Raw genomic sequence first — 21,622 nt, 5'->3', positions numbered from 1 at the left:
GATGACCCATCTAACTATAGGCCGATCAGCTTGCTAGATATCAGCCAAAAAGTTGTCGGCAAAGTCCTGTTACTCAGAATCCTCAACTGGGTAGAAGAAAATAAAATCCTTACCGACTTCCAGGCAGGTTTTAGAGTGGGCACTGGAACGATTGAGCAAGCATTCAGGCTCATGATGGTATATTGGAAGGTTGTGGTAATAGGCAAGGGCAGTCTTTATCTCGCATTTATCGATTTAAAGACTGCCTTTGACCTCGTACCTAGGGACCTATTATGGAAAGTACTGGCTAACATGGGGCTGCCACACTATCTACTATCCCTATTAGTCAGACTACACCAGGACAGCTTTGCCCAAGTTAGGTGGGGCCCTGGAGGGGAGAAAACGGGCAGTATTCCGGTCGAGAGAGGAGTCCGCCAGGGATGTGTTCTGGCTCCCACCCTTTTCTCTCTCTACATCAATGGGGTGGTTGAGCATCTCCTCAAATATCCATCTGATGAGCCATCCCTGGCCGGTGAACGCATACCGACCCTCCTCTTCGCGGATGATACGCTTTTAATCTCCAAAACCCCAATGGGACTCCAGAGACTTTTGGACAATTTCCAATTATTTTGTACCGATCGAGGCCTGGTAATAAATACCAACAAAACGAAGTACCTTGTCCTCAATCCACCAAAACAACATGTGCGTTCCCCCACCCTAAACGCTGAGCTCCTGGAAAGGGTGAAAGTCTTTGATTACCTTGGGATACGCCTTTCAGACAAAATGGACTGGACGCCACACCTAGACAAAATGCTGTTGAGCCACAAAAGGATTACAGGCGCCCTTTTGAGAGAGCAACGTTCCAGTACAACAAGGCCTATAGGAACAGCCCTTGAGATTTATACAGCTAAAGGTGTTAGCTCTGCCCTCTATGGAGCGGAACTTTGGGGCTTTTCGTCCATTGACGCTCTGCAAAGATCTGAGAACAAATTTTGCAGAGAAATAATGTCCTTTCCACAAGGCACCCCGACACTTCCTTTATTCATGGACCTTGGCTGTACCCAGATTGGCGAAATTGCGAAATTTCGCCCGTTACTATTATGGGCCCGTATTTGGCAGGTAGAAGAACTAAGTGGATATGCCAGAGGCCTCAAAGAAATTATGTCTTCACCAAGCTGGTATAAAATCAAATGGCTAAAAGATATGAAAACCCTATTAACCAAGTTGGGCCAACTTGAATCATGGCTAAGTAGAACTTCACCCCCAAAGCAAACACTTAAAAAGCTTTATTGGGACTGGATTTGCTCTCAAAGACATTCTAGCACATCTCTAGGCAGGCTAACAGAGGACTTCCTGATGTTCAAAGACTGTCCCAGGCGGGAACTTTATCTGGACACTATTGGTAAACCCTTTGATAGGGCCTTGTATTTCAGATTTAGAACGGGAACCTTACCACTGAACACCTTCACTAAAAGATGGAAATCTTGTATAGAAAAATCTGATCTATGTCCATCGTGCCTTGCTAAACCGGAGACACTAGCGCATTTTTTGTTTGTTTGCGGCGAGTATGCTACTCCAAGGAGGGTGTGGCTGAAAAACCTATGCCGGCAGCTGGGGACTAGGAGCCATGATGGCGGTGGGTCTTAAGGGTGGTGGCAGCTCCCTGACACTCCCGCTTTGCTTGTGGCCACATTCTTGAACAGCGGGGATTCTAATACTGTGTGTTCAGATTTTAGCGCAAAGATCGTATTGCTTTTAAAATTGTTATTTCACTCTGACTAACTTTTAAAATTGTGCAGGTTCATCGCGGGTGAGCTTTCACGCACCCGGCTATCTGGGGAAAGCCCCTCCTGGCCCCTCTGACCGAAGCTGCTATCTCGGTTGTGGCGAGGGTTGGCGGCCATCTTGAGGGTAGTCCTTCTCCCCAGCAGAACTGGTGGCAGCGTTCTAGCTGGTGGAGAGAGGACGCGGCATAAAATTAGCATGCCTGCACCAACGCGCAGCGGTCGCGCATGGCGGGCGCGCCTTAGGCGCGCCGAAGGTAAGCCAAAGGTCAGCCCGTCTGCGCCCGTCCGCGCCTCGGACGTGGCGGACGCAGGGCGGGCTGGCGGACTTTCATCGCTCTTGCCCAGCCCTATCATTATATATACTTGTGCGTCTCTGATGGCGCTTCGCCCCTCATTAGACAAAAGATCTTACTGTACTATACTTGACCCTGTAAGTCTTACCCCGTGCTCTACCTGTGGTTTTACTTGCTGTATACATGATACTGCCAGTCCTGAACCCGCCTCTGAGCTGGGCTCTATCTCGGCAGCTCTAATTAATGCCCGCTCTATGAGCAAACATGCTTTTGACATTTACGCTCTACTAGAAGAAGGTGCTTTAGACCTGTTGTTTATCACAGAAACGTGGCTGAATGATTCCTGTGCTCCTGATATTGAATTGGCAATCCCTAGAGGGTTCAAAATTCAACGGAAGGACAGGAAGGATGGCAGGGGCGGGGGGCTAGCAATTATTTTTAGAGAATGCTGGGTTCTTAAGGTGGAAGACTCAGATATTTTAGCTGATGGTGAGCTTTTAAATTTTGCCTTATGTCTATCCCCTCATTTCACACTGGGTGGTTCCCTTATTTACAGGCCTCCAGGTCCTTCTGGCCCCTTTCTTAAAGCTCTCTCTGAGACTCTTGTTCCCCGTGCATTGAGGTTTTCACGCTTTTTAATGCTGGGTGATTTTAATATCCACGTTGATGTCCAGGATTGTCGAGAAAGAAAGTTGCTATATGATTACTTTGATCTGGCCTCCCTTACCCAATGGGTTTCCTCCCCTACCCACTCTGGTGGCCATATCTTAGACATTGTATGCACTAACTTCCCACTGATGGTCGAGGCCCCACAAGCAGTTACTTGGTCCGACCATCAGCTGATTAGATTCTCTTGGTTCGCCTTGAGAGATCCTCTTAAGTCTGCTAAAACAATGGGCCCCCCAAAAATCAACGTGGGTAATTTGATGACCTACCTTGATTTGAACAGACCCATCTTAGGGGCAGATATGGATTCTGCGCTACAGGTTTACGACAGATGGTTGAAAGCAGCGGTGACCTCTTCTTCGAAGAAGGCTGATTCAGGCAGAAATAGGATGACTCCTTCTCAACCATGGTATTCGCCCCACCTCCGTACTCTGAAACTTGCTTGCAAGAAACTGGAGCGAGCATGGAGATTAGCTTACTGTCCACAGGCTAAAGCAGTGTTTCGCTCAGCTCAGCGAGATTACTATACTAGCATCAAACATGCAAAAACTGAGTTTTTTTCTAAAAGAATTGAGAGAGCTAATAACAACAGTCGGGAAATTTTTTCGATAGTGAAGAGCTTTCTCTCTCCCTGTGCTGAGCAGGTATCTATGAGTCCTTCTACCGAATGGTGTGAAAAGCTCTCCTCCTTCTTCCTAACGAAAATTGCTAACATTCAACACAGTTTGAGAACAGTTGGAGGAGGATATGAGATGATGGATAACAATGAAACTAAGGTTCCACCCATCATCATCATGGAGAGACTTATCCCCCCTTCGGTCGAGGATACCCTGGCAGCAATTAAATCATTAAAATCTGGTGCTCCCGGGGATGTCTGCCCGGCCCGGGTGCTGGCCGAAGCAGCCGAAGTAGTGGCTTCTGAAGTCTCCCAAATAATAGGACTATCATTTTCTACTGCAACTGTCCCTAAAATATGGAAACAGGCTAAGCTTTTGCCATTGCTAAAGAAAACAGGCGCGGATCCAGCTGTGCCGAGCAACTACAGACCTATTTCTCTTCTGCCAGCTATGGCTAAAATTGGTGAGAAGCTTGCATTTTCCCAGCTTAATGCCTTTGTGGAATCTTCAGGGGCGTTACATCCAGCCCAATCTGGCTTTCGTGCAGCCTATAGCACAGAGACAGTGCTGGTAGAGGTTACAGAGGCGATTAGAGGGTGTTTGGACAGTGGCGGCAGAGCGGTCCTAATTTTATTGGACCTCTCTGCTGCGTTTGACACTGTTCCACACACACTTCTCTTGGCACGGCTGGCCGATATCGGCATAGCGAGTTCCGCTCTGGAATGGGTGAAATCCTTTCTTTCAGATAGATCTCAGCAGGTCTGGATTCCTCCTTACTCATCCTCGATTAAACCCCTTACTACAGGAGTACCCCAGGGCTCTACTTTGAGCCCCCTCCTTTTTAATGTATATCTCACTCCTCTTATTTTTTTAGCTGAACAAATGGGAGCAAAAATAATAGCATATGCGGATGACACGCAACTCCTGTTTACGTGGCCAGATGCGAACACTGACACTGAGGTTGTGCGTTCATGCCTCTCCGCTGTGTTCAACTGGTTAGCAGCAGCACAGCTGAAGTGCAATGAAGATAAAACAGAAATCTTGCTATATGGCCAGTTTCCGCCCAACTTCAGAGAAACTCTGTGGCCTTCCGATTTTCCCCAGCCAGGCTCCGTCAATATTCCTGCTAAAAACTTGGGAGTCTGGTTTGGGGAGGATTTGCGATTCGAAGCACACATAAAAAAACTCACTGGGGTGTGCTTCGGGTCCCTAAAAGCCATGAGGAAGATTTTTCCTTATCTGCCGTCTTCAGCAAGAGAGTCTGTCGCGAGGGCCCTTATTTTATCACGGCTCGATTATGCCAACTCTCTGCTGTGTGGCTCTCCGGCTTTTTTAATCACAAGGCTTCAGATCATCCAAAATGCAACTGTTCGTCTACTGTGCAATGTGCCATATAGAGAAAGTACTCGGACTCACATGAAGGAACTACACTGGCTGCCAGTAGCGCAGAGGATAACCTTTAAAATTCTTACTATAGCCTTTAAAGCAGTTCATGACCTTGGCCCCTCTTATTTGAGGGAAAGATTTTCCCGCTATGTCCCTACTCGGGCTTTGCGTTCAGCTGACTGTAATTTTCTAAGAGTACCCCGATTTCAGCGAGTTCGCTTAGGAGGCCAATCACTTGCTGTCACCGCGGCTAGGACTTGGAATACCCTCCCCCTTTCCCCGAGATTAACTGAAAATTTTGTGACATTCAAGAAGGCACTTAAAACTTATCTTTTCAGAATGGCTTATTAAAATACTAATAGTAAAAAAAGAAAATTTAGATCTCTACTTTTTTCTCCGGCCACATGCTTGTTTCTCTTTTTACGCGCCAGGACACTCTGGTAGTATATGAGCGCGCTACAAAACAGCTAAAATAAAATAAAATAAAAATAAATGATGTGGCAATTAGGATACTTATTTCGGACAGTTACGTACCCTATGCTTGTGCCCTAGCCAAATTTCTATCCTGGGCCTGGGCTATTCGAGCCAAAAAGCTAAAACAATCTGTTTAATTCTTTTTTAGAAAAATCTCTGGAACCTGGAAATGCTGCTTTAATTGTTTACCTTTTTAATTTACCAAACTAACTGGCTTCGTATAACTGAACAAATATTTTCTGAAACTATTGCTTGGAACAGAGATATAGAATCTTTTTAAAATTGTACTTAACTGTAATTTTTTATATACTGATCTGCTTTTATGATAATGACTTTTATCGAAATAAAGCTTTAAAAAAAAGAATCCTCACACACCAACCTAGTTGATGTCATGCTTCATCATCGGGTTCCCAGCTGAGTAGCCGAATGCTACCCAGCTGTGCTGCGACACCTGATTACAGTAGAGCTGTTTTTTTCTTTTTTCATGTGAATGTGATGAAGTGGTGTAAGTTAAAAATTCCTCTTGAGATTCCAACTGTTAATGACTTTATTCCCTGTGGCTCATGGTATGTTTAAAACAGAAGGTGGATCATTTTTTTAAGGCTAGTGAATTTGGTCTTAATTATCCCTGGTCTACATGTTTCAGCCTTATATGAAAAAAATTGTAAGGCTTTCTTCAGGACCTATCTAATGTGCTAGTGGTGCTAACAACAGTGAACAAGTGGGTGGTAAAAATCATACCACATGTGTTTGCAGCACACACGCTAATGCTATGCATGCTGTGGACTAATCGTTTGTTATAGATCCACTGCTGAGAAAATGTACCTGCGGAAAGAATAACAAAGACAAAACATCACATAAAACATGAACTTGCTGTTCAGACATTCATCATATGCCAAATTTTTAGTGGTTGCAAGGGACTCAGTGTCACATACATGTGAATGCATTCATACACAAATCAAGCAGGCAGTTTAAAAATGAGCAATGTGTCATGCATGTGACATATTGGTGTACATGCATCGTTAATCAAGGCGCTTTGTCGTGGTGTTACTGAAAAGGGATTAACTGCGTAGGTCTTGTGGCACAGAAATCACGTGGACTATCTTCCTTATTTAGTAATAGTTAGTATATCAGCAGCAAAAACAAAAAAAAAGCAGATGCGTGATGCCGATTGCGCAGTGTACTTTTTAATATTATCACTAAGCTTTGTGATGAACTGCATTTAATGGTGGCTTAAAACCCCCGTTCGCTAAGTCGCCCAATGTGCATAATTACGTTAGCTTTGAGATTCCACAGCGAATCTGTTCCCCAGAGGGGCAAGCCCCTATAGTCACACTCTGTAAAAGAAAGAGGGAGGTGGACGATAATTAGATACTAGCATGTCACTGATAGGAAATCAGCGTTAATTGCCAGAAAATGTAGGGCTGCGTACTAGGTATTCCGCGAGCAAAAAAGGGTTAGTTGCCCCATAAAATTGAAAGGATCTTAATTTATCAAGTGCTTGCCCGCTTCTGAACCTGCTCCGGTCTCCTGGGGAATAGGATGCATCCTGATTTGGTGACCAGAGCCGGTATTTAAGAAACAAAACCGCTGGAAACTTCCTGGTAGTGTTTAGAACACGTCCCCACGTCACTAGCTGTGGCGCGTGAGGCGTGAAAAAAGACTTGACTGCTTCAGTGGGAGCTCCTTGATGGTACGTCTTGAGGAACTTCCGTATTGCTACAGTTGCTGGGTAATGGTGTGATGCGGAGTTCTAATTGTGTAGGTGGCTAGCCAACATCGTACTTGTCTGTTAGGTCCGAAAAATCATATTGATTATCTATGCCTGATGTGCATAAGGTGGAAACAAATATATTACGGGCATTTGAGAAGCGCACAAAAATATGTGCATTCCTATATGGAAATGCAGATTTTTCAAATAATTGCTTAAAGTATCGAATAATAGGGAACCCAAGAAGGGAAATACAACAATTAGTGACTATAGACTGTATGCAATGTTTTTAACCTCATGTGATAAATAATAAATAACATTTAGGGAGGCTATAGTCAAGTCCCTATCTTATGGATCCCGGTATTGGTACAGACCCATAATGACATGAAATGCTGTGTAGGTATAAACATCTTAATAGTACATGCAGTTATAGTTAGTTTCAGGTTGATTATTTGTCAAGACTATTCCATGGTATATTGTCATTCAACCCATGGAGATGCGGGGACAAATGGTATATCCAACATTGCTCTTTCTCCAGATGCTGTTGTTGAACATTAGTGGTGTTTGGCTCCAGTTGGTCAATGATAACCCATTCCATGTCATTTGTGGTGACCTTTCTCCAAGAAATGGTTCGTCACTCGAGTTGTATTTCGTTTACATCGGATGGTGCTCCTATGCTCGCAGATGCGTTTCTTGACTCTGCGACTGGTCATGCCTACATACCTCAATCCACAAGGACATTTGATGAGGTAGATGGCATTCAAAGTGTTGCAGTTTGTGTGCTTACGTATTTGCCATATCTTCCCTGGTTCAAGGTTAAGGTTTTTGGTCATTATTGTTGAATGGCACACACTGCTATTGCTAAATGGGTGGTGCCCAGTCACTTTAGGGAGACCCCATGCATTGTGTATGGTGTTAATTTGTTTTGTATGCTGTTGATGTCTAGTGGGCACCAAGCTGTCTTTATGGCTTCTCCCTTTTCTGTAAGAAAAAACGGGGGCTCCTCGCACTGTTGATTCCCTGTGTTTAGTATTTTCCAATGTTTGTGGATGATATGTGCAACCTGGTTTGACACTGGATTATAAGTGGTAACGCATGTTAGGGGGATAGTTGGTTCACTGTGTGGTTTTTGTTCAAGGAGTCCATCCCTGTTTTGATTGTGAACACTCTATTTAGCTTTGTTGACAATCCTGTCAGTATAACCACATTCTTTCAGCTTAGAGGTCAATGTCTGGGCTTGGTGTTTGAAATCCTGCACGTTGCTGCAATTTTTGCGCAACCTTAAGTATTGTCCATAGGGTAAATTTTCCCTTCGTGTCCGAGGGTGAAAGCTAGAAAAATGCAGTAGAGAGTTCTTTGCTGTAGCTTTGAAATGGGTCTTAGTATCAAGTTTCCATTTATGTTTGTGATATCTAAATCCAGGACCATGATTGTCTCCCTGGTTGTAGTGTGTGTACATTTTAGATGGGGATCACAGCCATTTATCAAAGTGAAAAATGTCTGGAGCGATTCTTCAGATCCTTCCCAGATGAGAAAGACATCATTGATGTACCTCTTGTAGAATATTATATTTTGGGTCAGTGGCATATGGGGGTTGAACAGATGTATTTGTTCAAAATTGAAGACATACAATCCAGCTACACTGGGGGCAAAGGTGCTGCCCATTGATGTTCTGTATGTTTGTAGGAACAATTGACCCTCAAATTCAAAATTGTTGTTTTAATGCCAGTTCGCACAGCTTAAGAGGAAGGATTTCGGTGTCTTCTACTCCCACATGATGGTATTAAGTGATGTTTCTAGAACCCTCAGAGTGTCATCTTGTGGTAGACTAGAATATAGACTTTCTATATCTAGGCCAACCAAAAAAGATGTGTTAGGATTAAAAGTGAGGGTTTTTATTTGCCCTAGGAGTCTTTTGTATCCCTGAGGTATGTATATGTAGCCTGCACAACTGGCTTCATGAAAAAATCACAACATTTAGATAATGGTTCAAGTAAAGAACCAGAGAATCATGAACAACACCCAAAAACACATGTTTACCTTTATCCAGATGATTGGCCAGAAAAAAGGAAAAACTGCTCAGCAATGCTCGACTCACAAAGAAAACAGTGTTCTAATATGATATGTTTAGGTTCACCATCAGCACCAACAAAATTCCATCTGCACCCGCTCCAAATCCAAAAATATTTGAGTTCAATGCTAAACATTTAGTTAATACAGGCTTTTGCAACAGTGGAGAGAGTACAACTATTTCAGAGACTGGTTCCAATGATCCAGAGATTACATCTCTGATATTGAGGATTGTGATTAAACGATTAAACATGATGGCTTTATGCACAGCACTAGCTTCCCAATGCACTTTTACATATGTGTCCTTTATAAGAGTGTCTGTCATCCCAGTGGAAGCAGACAACTAGGCTTCAGTACGTCTAGTTATGTTATTTATGTTATGTTATTTATGTCTTTTATAGCGCTCAGCTACTCAAGAGTGTCCAGACGCTTTATTGACAACCTGAGAAAAAGCCAAACACAACACAGACATTAAAAGAGAAACGGGATCAGCAGTAAGAGGGAGTCTAAGAAGCAAAAAGCCAAGTTTTCAGGCCCTTCCTGAAGGCCAGCAGATTTGAGGTACTGAAAGTGTCAGGGGCAACGAGTTCCACAGCTGTGGAGCCCGAGACATAAAGAAGCGACATCCGATACGGGCCTTTTTCACACGAGGGACAATGGCAAGAAACATCGACTCTGATCTCAGAGATCGCGACGGACGATAAAAGGTGAGCCTCCTTTGAAGGTATTTAGCCCCCGAGGCATAAAGGGCCTTATGTGCAAGAGTTAAGGCTTTAAAAACTATCCGCTTCCGGATAGGCAGCCAATGAAGAGACTGCAACAAGCCAGAGACTCTGACTCGCCTGTGCAGGCCAAAAAATGGCTTGCGCTGCCGCATTCTGGACCACCTGCATCCGTTGCAGGAGATATTCCGGCAGGCCAAGATAAAGGACGTTGGAGTAGTCCAGTCTTGAACCGATTAAGGCCTGCACAGTAGTCCTCCTATGGTCCTCGGATAGCAGAGGGAAAAACTTCCGAAGCATACGCAGGAGACCAAAGCAGGTGCCGGTGAGGGCAAGGATCTGAGATCTTAAAGTCAGGCAGTTGTCAATTTTGATCCCCAAATTCTTAGCCAACTGAGACGATCGCACCGGAGGAGACATGTCCGCGGGCCACCATACCTGCAAGTCTGGATCGGATTGACAACCGAAGAAGAGTATCTCAGATTTATCTGAGTTGCACTTGAGGCTGTTCAGTTGGAGCCATTTGAAAACAGCCCCAAGGCACTCTCGGATACTCTCTCCATCGAAATCCTCTCCTTTCCCACAGGTGAAGACCAGCTGGGTATCGTCGGCATGGGATACGATCTGGGCCCCATAAGACTCAGCCAATGCCGCCAGAGGGGTCATAAAGATGTTGAAGAGAGTCGGGCTCAACACAGAGCCCTGCGGGACTCCGACTCCCAATGGCGGCATCTCAGCAGAGCTAAAAGAGGCCCAGACCGTTTGTCGGCGGCCAACCAAAAAAGATGTAAACCAGCTTAGCACCGTCCCCCTCAGACCGATCTCATAAAGTCTGCCTCAAATATAGCACTAACAACAATGGTGGAATACAGACAAACTCATCATACAGTGACTGTAGGTCCCCAGGAGTGCATAATTCTTACCACAGACACTTCAATTTAGAAATGGGGAGCTATCTTGCCCATCTCACTGTTCAGGGGAAATGGACAAATGCAGAACAATTGTGACACAATGTCTTATAATTGAAAGTAGTATCCCTAGCATTAAAAGCTTTGCAACAACACAAAACTGTCCTGATTTGCACCAACAATATGACAACCATGGCCTGTTCTTAGTACCAAGGAGAGACATACTAGTTAATGCCATCTTAGATCGCTCAACAAATACAAGATTTTCCACTCAACTACAAAATTAACCTCCTTGTAGAACACCGTGTCTTCTAGGTACAGCCATTTTTTTCTTCAAAACTCCCCAGCAGGCCCAGTCAGAAATCGTGCAAGTGAGAAATGAATCCCAAGATTCTCTAACATACTTTCAACAGTGGGGCACACCAGAGTGTTCTGTTTGCTACAGTGGAAAACAAAAAATGCCCCCAGGTTTCTACACCCTCACTGCTTGATTTATAAGCTGCCCAGGGACATTTGCATACACTTTTCCACCTCTTCCACTAATACTAATTGGTGTGCATAATTCAACAGGAATTAGCATGGTTCTCTTAGTTCTTCGAAATGTTGATACAGCCACATTACGGTATAATCAGATTGTATAACAATACACTAAAGCCAAATTTACCATTCCAATTCATATTCGTTTAATCCATCAATTTTGCTCCTAAGGTAATCTAATTTGGTTACCTTAACTAATTTGGTTACCTTAACTTGGCATCTGAGTGTATGACTCTTCTTAAGGAGATACGTCGCCCCACTACACAGGAATGTTCCATAATAAAGTGGAAACATTTTGATAATTCCTGTGAATGAAACACCACACCTCCACTTATTTTAGGTCCCTCCATTGTTGTAAAATTCTTTTATTTCTATAATAATTACTATTCCAATATCACTATTTGCAGGCAATAGCCGCCTATTTCCAAAACACACAATACATTACACATTTGAAAATTCCTATTTTCAGAGCATTCTGAAAAGGGTTGCGGAATGATCTCCCACTAGGAGCACCCCATGTGCCCAGCTAGTATCTTAATATTGTATTATTAAGAATAATGTGTCTGCCTTTTGAACTATAACATTCATGCGTAATACAAACGTTTACTTGGAAAACAGTGTCCTAATATCATATGTTTAGGTTCACCAGCAGCACCAACAAAATTCCATCTGCACCCGCTCCAAATCCAAAAATATTTGAGTACAATGCTAAACATTTAGTTAATACAGGTTTTTGCAACAATGGAGAGAGTACAACTATTTCAGAGACTGGTTCCAATGTTCCAGACATTACATCTCTGATATTGAGGATTGTGATTAAACGATTAAACATGATGGCTTTATGCAGAGCACTAGCTTCTCAATGCACTTTTACATATGTGTCCTTTATAAGAATGTCTGTCATCCCAGTGGAAGCAGACAACTAGGCTTCAGAACGTTTAGTAGTGTTGTCACCTCAAATATAGCACTAACTGCAATGATGGAATACAGACAAACTCCCCATATAGTGACTGTAGGTCCCCAGGAGTGCATACGTCTTACCATAGACACTTCAATTTAGAAATGGGGAGCTATCTTGCCCATCTCACTGTTCAGGGGAAATGGAAATGCAGAACAATTGTGACACAATGTCTTATAATTGAAAGTAGTATTCCTAGCATTAAAAGCTTCGCAACAACATAAAACTGTCCTGATTTGCACCAACAATATGACAACCATGGACTGTACTTAGTACCAAGGAGAGACATACTAGTTAATGTCATCTTAGATCTCTAAACAAATGCAAGATTTTGCGCTCAACTACAAAATTCTCCTCCTTGTACAACATCTTCTCTTCTAGGTACAGCCATTTTTTTCTTCAAAAACTCCTCGGCAGGCCCAGTCAGAAATTGTGCAAGTGAGAAATGAATCCCAAGATTCTCAAACCTACTTTCAAAAGTGAGTTCACACCAGAGTGTTCTGTTTGCTACAGTGGAAAACAAAAAATGCCCCCAGGTTTCTACACCCTCAATGCTTTGTTGATAAGCTGCCCAGGGACATTGGCGTACACTTTTCCACCTCTTCCACTAATACCCGCATTGGTGTGCATAATGCATCAGGAATCAGCATGGTAATCTTAGTTCTTCGAAATGTTGATACAGCCACATTACCGTATAATCAGATTGTATAACAATACACTACGCCAAATTTACCATAGCCGCTTATTTCCAAAACACACAATACATTACACATTTGAAAAGTCCTAGTGTCAGAGCATTCTGAAAAGGGTTGAGGAATGATCTCCCACTAGGAGCACCCCATGTGCCCAGCAAGTATCTTAATATTGTATTAGTAAGACTAATGTGTCTGCCTTTTGAACTATAACACTCATGCTTAATACAGACGTTGCCTTGGAAAACTGGCTTTCTGATTGCAATCATTTGCGTACTCAGAGGTAGAAAACTGCAAGGGTGATCAGTAGATTAATGCTTAGCTAAAGTTCAGAAAGACAAAGTAATACATACACTCCCACTTTTCCGAAAGGCTGAATCACTTTTTCACCTTCCTCGAACCATTGAGCTTCCAAAATTCATTAAATATCCTTTAAATGGCAGAAACATCACTGCACTCCAATTTGTACTTAGTTAATACATGGACAGGACCAAACCCGTACGCTAAACAAAACAGTTATTTGTTTCCTTTGCACCCTCACCAATTTGCCAAAGGGGACGTAGAGCGATGGATTCTACAATGCATTCATGTTTGTTCTGCACATGAAAACAGACAACTCGTAGAAAGTCTGCAGGCTCATTTCATGCCCAAAAAAGGTACCTTTGTGGCTTTCTTAAGCCACATCCCATGAACTGATATTTGTAAGGCAGTAACATGGTCATCTGCACACGCGTTCACCAGACATTAGTGTCTGGACATTCATGCAAGGAAGGAACGCAAAGTGGCCAACACTGCCCTAAAACATTATTCACTACAACTACATACACTTTCTATCTGCTTCAGACTTAAGGTAATAGGGCTGTACTTCTAAGTTATCTCTAAGCATGTGATCTATAACAGCACATGCTGCAAATGGAAAATGCTACTTGTAAATACGGTTTCTTGATGTTTGTGTTGTAGTTTCAGATAACCACTCACCACCTCTGTGGTTAAAAAGTATAGGAGTTGCTGGCATAACTTAACTAAGCAGTTTAATTTCACTGTTACACATGCGCATACACCTGCTCTGATGGGAGAAAACACAATAATCTGAGGTGCATTGTGGGTTTCTACTACATGATCATAAGTCATTCTTGAAACTGGAACGTAATCTTTGAAGTAAACAAGTTGTACTGAACTCAACACTATTAAATCATGATAAATAACTAAATATGTTTCTCTTTGCTTTACTATAGACCAGTATAGTCCACTCAGTATTGAACTCCAGAATTTGAGTAAAACTTTCCTTGTTTGAAAAAAGCATTGATTCGTTGAGAACCAAATTTACTATGTAATTTAAAAAATATACATGGGTAAAATGTTTCTATATTGTCAGCTCGGGTCTCTGCTGACATTTACAACCAGTTTCCCTCTGACCTCTTACTTTCGGATGCTACCAGAACCCCTCAATGGTATTATTGAACCATATTACTTGGTTGTCCTATTTGTGTGTCTTCTAATAGTGGAACACGTTACACGGTTACCCTTTCCTATGTATCCTATATATTTATGTATATTTACTGTATATTGTTTGAGAAAGAAAAGAAAGTGTAGTCATAAAGCTTCATGTAGAAGAAAAGCTGCACTGTTGCATTAATCCTGCAAATAAGGCGACAATGCAGTACAGTGGCATTTGGCCACTCAGTTAATTTTTGACTCTAAGTAAGAGCTTTTATGTGCCAGGAATGAGGCCTGTCATGCCCCAGTTGTGGGGCCCTAGGCCAGAGAGGCGCCACTGGGTCCCAACCGTGGTGGTTGAGGTTGTTTGCCACTGGTGTCCTAGGGTCTGTCTGTGGCTATACACTCTTATCCAAATACAGCTGTTTCGTCCGTTAGCTCTCAGGTTAGCAATAGCATGCATTCAGTCATTTCAGAAAGGTAGTGTGGAAGGACTTTTTTGGGGGTTGAGGGTCAAGAATTCAAATCTAAACACCCTACCAACACACATAATAAAGTATTATCCAACCCAATATTAGCCTGTTCTGTAATCACTTAGTGTTACAACATGTTCTTGAGGTGGTTTGGTTACAGGGTTCTATACCCCTATGGGACTGAACATAATGCCGAAATCCCTAGGGTGCCTGCTTGCTCCCTCATACTCTCTCGTGTAACGCAGGTAAAGATATGGGTACAGGCATAGGCAAGACAAAGGCGCACATCACAAGTGATTAACCCAAAGAGTCTTTTGGGCCATCAATGCCATTCTGGCAAAGCCTTGTTTTATCAGCAACAGTTTCCTCCCCTCATATTTAGACATCGGCTCTCATTTTGAGTAGACTGCGACTACTGCACCAGCTTCTCTCGGGTGGGGACCTTGTGCGGTAGCAGCAGCACATAACCCTTTGTCTGTGGTGGGGACCCCAGGCTGTGCAAGACAATTTGGTGAATATTTCTATAGGCAGCTCACGGTGGGAGCAGCAACTAGATTCAATCGGACCCTGCAGACTTTGGGTTAACACCGGCCTCACTACTTTGAGTAGTCAGCTACTTCTAGGTGCCCCACACCCTGGGAACAGGCTAGGCTTCTCCTCCTCAAATATCTCTCCTTCGACCAGGCACTCCCCTTCCCTCTCTGAGTAGGCAGGTAGGCGTCTAGGTGCTTTGGCAGACCCTCTGATTTTCCAGCAAGTTGTAGACTTCAGGTGATGACCCAGGAGCCCAGTAAGACTGGCTGACACCAACGCTGGTCACACAGCAGTCCTCACAGGACTGTAGGGAGCACTCCCTTCCTTGGTCATGAAGGACTTGCAATTTCTACTAAGTAGGGTGGTTGGGTTCCCATTTGTATACACATTTTCCAGATAGGGTAGTGGATCCCCTGTCTCAGGCTTTCAGGAGTTGGTTCTCTTTCAAATGTCATTGTGCAGAGTGATGGTTCTCACAGCAGATTTGTGGCTAGCTACAGAAGCAGTATCCAAAACATTGTTTGAGTTCTCTGCACCTGGCTGCCATTGGTCTCCCGAAGCAGTAATCCGAGAAAGACAATAAGCAGGCCTTGTCCAGAAACTTTCTTATTTAAAACACCAGAAACGGCTGTCCCATTATTTCCATCTACCACATGGCAGTGTTAAGAAGAACTAATCAACAGCCTTTTGCTAACATGGACCGGATGTACTAAACTCTGGTCACAAAATTCCAGTTGCAATTTTAGACTAGAGTACTAATTTTAGACCCAACCTATGTATCAAAAGGTTAGTTCGCAAAGGAACGAGTCCTCTTGGGAAGTCATTTGCCCAGAATCACAGGATGTTGAGCGTCGTTGCCGAGACCCGAACCCGGATAGCCAGCTTCGAGGTCGACCGCTCTAGCCGTAAGGCTACATCCTCTCCCGTTTTGTACATATGAAGAAGTATTTTTAAGATTGCAAATGGCCTTATTCCTCAAATCAGGCCATTTGTGACTGCAAAAGTGCTTTGTACTTCTGGCCCACAGTTCTCAAGGAATTTCTAACTGTAGCCCCGTCTCCATCCTCCTCACCTGAATTGTCTGGGTCTGCACACCCCATCTACAGCAATGCAGGGTATGCACTTCCTCTGTCTGGGTAAGCTCTCCTCATTCTCCATCTTGAGCCGTGCTAAACCAGGGGCATCCAACACTTATTTCACTAGCTCCAGTATTCTGTCTCATACAACACACCAAGTGCTACTACCATACATGAGCCCCCCACACACCCTTACTTATGCAATCTGTAGACTGCACAGTCACTGACACAGAGAGAAAGGTCTTGTCACTCTATAAATTCACAAAACACGCTATACTGCAGCTGCCACCACCACTGTATGTGATATACCCAGGGCAAGGACTGTAGTCCATTGATAAATATAAGGGGCCGAGTTGGTGAGGCCCTCTAGGTCATAGAACGGATCCTGGACCTTACAATGGGAAGGGGAAACCTAGGCTTCTGCACACGTTAGATTAGCGTTGCTCCAGGACCACATTTTTAAAAATCAGGATTCCAATTTGCACTCAGGGGACATTTCCGTCAGAACAGATCCACACTGGGGCCAGTGGTGAATTTACACAAATATTTCCTATTCTGATGCTTTTTTCCTTTAGAGATTTTTTTTCTTGAGTAATGAAAGGGTTTTAGTGAGAGGAGTCAGAGTTGGGTAAGGGAGAATTATCAACTACCATTGCTAGACAGATGATGTCCAGACTCTTCAAGTATAGTGGTTGACTCTGCAAGCCTGGAAGGTCCCAGTGCAGCAGAGGGGGCAAACGGGGTAGCTACATGGAGCAATGAAAGAAAACATATGAAGCACATCGTAACAGACTCATGATTTGTGTCCACCTGTCAGGAAAGATAGCAAGTGAAACGGCGCACACAAAATCGAGTCAGAGTGGCTCAGATTAAAGTGCCATAATAGAATTTTGACCCAACAGCATTCCATTGCATTTTGTTACATGCCTTGATCTTGTACTGCTCTGGAAGTAGGGGCGGATTCCACCCCAAGCCGGGTGCACAGCTTAAATGTCCGCAGCATTCCATAAATGCCAGCAACTCAATTCTTTTATCCCAAAAATCTTTTTATTTTATCATAGTAATCCAAAATTCAACATTTCTTCATGCTTTTGGGATAAAAGAATTGAGTTGCTGGCATTTATGGAATGCTGCGGACATTTAAGCTGTGCACCCGGCTTGGGGTGGAACCCGCCCCTACTTCCAGAGCATTTTCAACAAACAGTGTTGGTTTAGGCTGACCGCGCTTTCCGGGGAAGAGCACGTGACAAAAGAGATTAATGTTGAAGGAAAAAGACAATATTGGTGTGCACTTTGTCACCTTTACAGTGCAATTTGATCTTGTTCTGATCATTTATAAAGCGTAAGTGGTGTGGTGTTTCTCTCACCGATACAGGTGCCTTGACACAAGCCATCCGCAACTTCGCCAAGAGTTTGGAGAGCTGGCTAAGCAGTGCCATGATGAATATTCCAGAAGAGATGGTGCGTGTGAAGGTGAGACACTCCCCTTATGCCATCTGATATCCTCAGCCCCTATCTTCCAGCAGTGTTTGACCTGTGCTTTCCCCACAGGTGGCCGCGGCTAGTGCCTTTGCCCAGACACTGCGGAGGTACACATCCCTTAATCACCTGGCCCAGGCGGCCCGTGCAGTCCTTCAAAACACAGCGCAAATCAACCAGATGCTGAGTGACCTCAACCGTGTGGACTTCACTAATGTGCAGGTAAAAGGTCCCCTGGTGCGGTTCCATACTTATATTGCATATAGTGGCTGGGTGTGAGGTGGCACTGTTCACTTTTTTCTCCAAGCCCACCACACCAGGATTGTAAGAAGGGCTTTTCTGTGGTACTTTCTTCATGGTGAACTCTGTGGTAGTTATCATCTTTCGCTGTGTGCCACTTTCACCCTCATATAAAAACCTCATAGGCTGGGTACAAGGTGCTCAAGTTTGATGCTTTTTCTATCCGCAGGGTGCAGTTAGTGGTAATGTCTTACCTGGAGTTGGATTCTATCCATGCATTAACTGAGTATTCAAAGTACCCTGGTATGGTTCTTTCTTCCCATGTTGACTTCAGTAGCTAAATACACCATTAGATCGTTCATATATTCACACTGTTGAATCATTTGTCGTTGTCAGGCTTAGGATCCCTAGTGATCTTAAATAACATTAAACATGTTAAAGTGGCCATAGGCCACAACAGTTATGTTTGTTTATTAGTACATCCACCTCATTTGAATCAACCTGAATTTCAGTCAATGATGTGAAAAAGTTCTATCTCACATATTGCCCCTAAAGGCTACAACAGCGCAGGTTTCTACCGCACCTCTGTGTGAGGGAGTCCCTGTGAAATCTCTGCTGTAACCATTCATTGATATTGACTTGATATTTTCTGGTGTACCCTGGACCTTTCCCACCCCTGTTTGCAGCATTGAGTGAACTGTAAGCTGTTTCTTGGGTACATTTAAGGAGGTTTTCCATTTTTCTGGACCAGGGAGACATATCCTCTGTCACCAACTGTCATCATGGTTTACAGAGAGAAAACATCTCTATTCAAATCCTGCTCTACACGTGGTCAGAAGAAAATCTACAATGAGGACACATATGACCAAATGTATTTACTAAAAAAATAAATATGGCCTGGTGTTGTGAGTCACCAGGACTCCAGTACGCACTACTTGAATGCAATTCTTTTGTTAGTACATTCTATTTATTTCATCAAACAATAATCAAATTATTCACTTCACTTGTTTCACTTTTTTACAACGATATTGTTGGACAGGCCACATGAAGGGCTCTCTCCCTCCCCGCATGATAGGGCCCGGACACCGGCTCTCCAGGTGCTACCCACAGAAGCAACCCGCAATCCGTCCCCTACGGGACTCCTGCCCCCGGACATCTCTGTATCACGGGCCCGGGCCACCGTCAGCACCATTGCCCGGCCCGGCCGCCATCTTGGACACTGCACCACGAGGCCGCATGGCCTCAGCTCGACCCCAACCCTGGGCCTGGCCAGGCCCCGACATCCCGGCACCACCATCCACCCAGGAGGTGAACGGACCACTTGGCAGGTCAATGGGAGGAAGAAGTGTCGATGGCTCTCCCCCGCCAGGTACCGACTGCCCCCAGCCTCCCCGGGCGCTGGCTCCACCCCCCTGCTGGGTGTCTGGACTCCCTCATCCCGGACCTCCCGACCTCCAAGTGCGAGGGTCCGGACATCAAAGGCCGCCAGACCTATAACTGGGGCAGCTCCAGAGCAGGAAGGCAGTTGTATCCTGGAGTCGAGAGACACCGAGAAGAACTCATCCTTGACGGACTGCTGGCGCTGCCGCAGCCCTGCCTTGTGAACTGTCGTCTTGTCCGCTGGCGCTGCCGCGGCCCTCTGCAACCTTCATCCTCGCCGGGACCTGCTGGCGCTGCCGCAGCCCGTTGTAACTACCATCTTCGTCGGGACCTGCTGGCGCTGCCGCGGACCGTTGCCACCTTCGATCTTCCCGGGACCTGCTGGCGCTGCCGCGGCCCGTCCTCCTAGAACGCCGAGCTCGAGGATTGTGAGCTACCCATCATCTCATCGCAACTACCATATTGGTAATAAGACTGTCCCGCTACCCCCTTTCCCGTCCAAGAGACTAGAATCGAGGGGACCCCTGAGTCCAGACCTCCTTGTACCATTCTACCGTACCTCAAGATTGCTTATAAAGAACGTTAAACCTTATCTTTGTGTGGTGTCCATCTGTGGGGGGGAAGTTACTTGTCTGTACGATCGCTGGAGACGGCTCTCCCCGGAGACCTCTCCCCTTGTCCTCGGCCGACCCTCCAGGTCCCGTCTAACATTGGTGGCCAGAGGCGCGATCCGAACCAACGCGTAATCGTACAGAAAGCAACTCACCCCACGACTAAACCACAATGTCGACCCAAGAGAGCGGATCTACGGAGAAATTCCAAATGGAAAAACTGGAGGAGTACAGCCATCGAGAATTAAAACAATTTTGTATGGAACTGGGCATTGCTACCACCGGTCTGAGCACAAAAGATGACTTTAAACACGCCCTAGAATCGTGGGCAGAAGCAAATACCGCCGGTCCCCGGGACCAACACATCGAAGCACCAGAGACTAGCACCGCTCCTTCCGAAGAAAGGAGAACGGGTCTCTCCCAGGAAGAGATCCAAGAGCGAGAAAAAAGCAGACTGCACGAATTAGAGTTGGCACGGCTCAAATTGGATGGAGAACTAAAACTAGCGGAACAAAAATTGAACCTAGAACACTTACGGCTCCGAGAAGAGCGGGAAGAAAAGCAAAGACAAAGAGAGCTCGAAGAAAAAAGACTGGCATACGAACACGAGCGCAAACTGGCAGAGATAGAACTACGAAAGCAAAACAAAGACCTGGGGATGCCCGAGCCACCGCGCACCCCAGGAGCTACAGAACCAAAGGTCCACATTCCCAAAGATGTCGTCCGAGAGTATTACCGAAACGACGACATACAACAGTGGTTCAAGGCCTACGAGATCGCCATGACCTCCCACCGGATCGATCGAAGTGACTGGGGAGCCGGTCTATGGGGGAGGTTCGTCAATGAAGGCCGTGATGCCCTGTTACAGCTCCCAGACCATCAAATGACGTCCTATGATCACATGAAGGCCGCCCTCCTCACTCGATATGGGCTGACACCCGAAATGTACCGCCAGAGGTTCCGCGACTGCACCCGAATCCCGGGTACAACTTGGGTGGAATATGTAAACTATTTCAGCCGAGCCCTTGAGGGATGGATCAAGGGGAGCCACGTAACGACCTACGAGCAGCTTTTTAACCTCATCGTATGGGAGCACCTCTCCAACAACTGCTTCGTCGAGCTCAGGCAGCACCTCCTTGACAGTAAATTGACTGATCCACGGCAGCTCGCCGCCGAGGCTGACCGATGGGAAAGCACCCGAGTGGGCCGGGGTGGGCCGAACGAGCAGAACAGGAACAACCAAGGCCATCACCGTCCCGAGGAGGAGGAGGCCAGGGCCGGGGGAAAGACGCCGTCCCGGCCGCTCCCGCTACCAGCACCCCGCCCCCGGCCGGCCGGGGCAACCCCCCGATGCGCCCGGGATTCAGAGCCAATGTCACTTGTCACCGGTGCCAGCGAGTCGGTCACTACGCCAATGACCCGAACTGCCCAAAGAACCAGACTCCGGGGCCCCGCCAGGTAGCTGCCGCCACCCTAGCAGAAGAGCAAGTCTCCGAAGAGCATGAAGAATACGAACAAGAGCAACAAGAGTGGGAACCGGCCGCCATGGTCCTGGCGTGCCTAGGGGGAAGAGACATGATCCCGCGGGCTCC

General features: G+C 45.3%; 1 protein-coding gene across 6 annotated transcripts in view; it reads left to right on the top strand.

Moving 5' to 3' along the window:
- The window catches only part of RFX1 (regulatory factor X1), a 646,755-nt gene that overhangs the window by 485,536 nt on the left and 139,597 nt on the right, over nucleotides 1-21,622 (top strand). For all 6 annotated transcript variants that reach the window (XM_086963646.1, XM_086963649.1, XM_086963652.1 and 3 more), the window contains 2 exons: nucleotides 17,696-17,793; nucleotides 17,872-18,021. In XM_086963646.1, coding sequence (XP_086819772.1) covers nucleotides 17,696-17,793; nucleotides 17,872-18,021 — 248 coding nt within the window. The remainder of the gene's footprint in view (nucleotides 1-17,695; nucleotides 17,794-17,871; nucleotides 18,022-21,622) is intronic.

This window comes from Lissotriton vulgaris, chromosome 1_1 (assembly GCF_964263255.1).
Source record: "Lissotriton vulgaris chromosome 1_1, aLisVul1.2, whole genome shotgun sequence".
Classification (NCBI taxonomy): Eukaryota; Metazoa; Chordata; class Amphibia; order Caudata; family Salamandridae; genus Lissotriton; species Lissotriton vulgaris.
The sequence above is the reverse complement of the archived record's forward strand: the minus strand, read 5'-3'. Positions and strand labels throughout refer to the sequence as shown.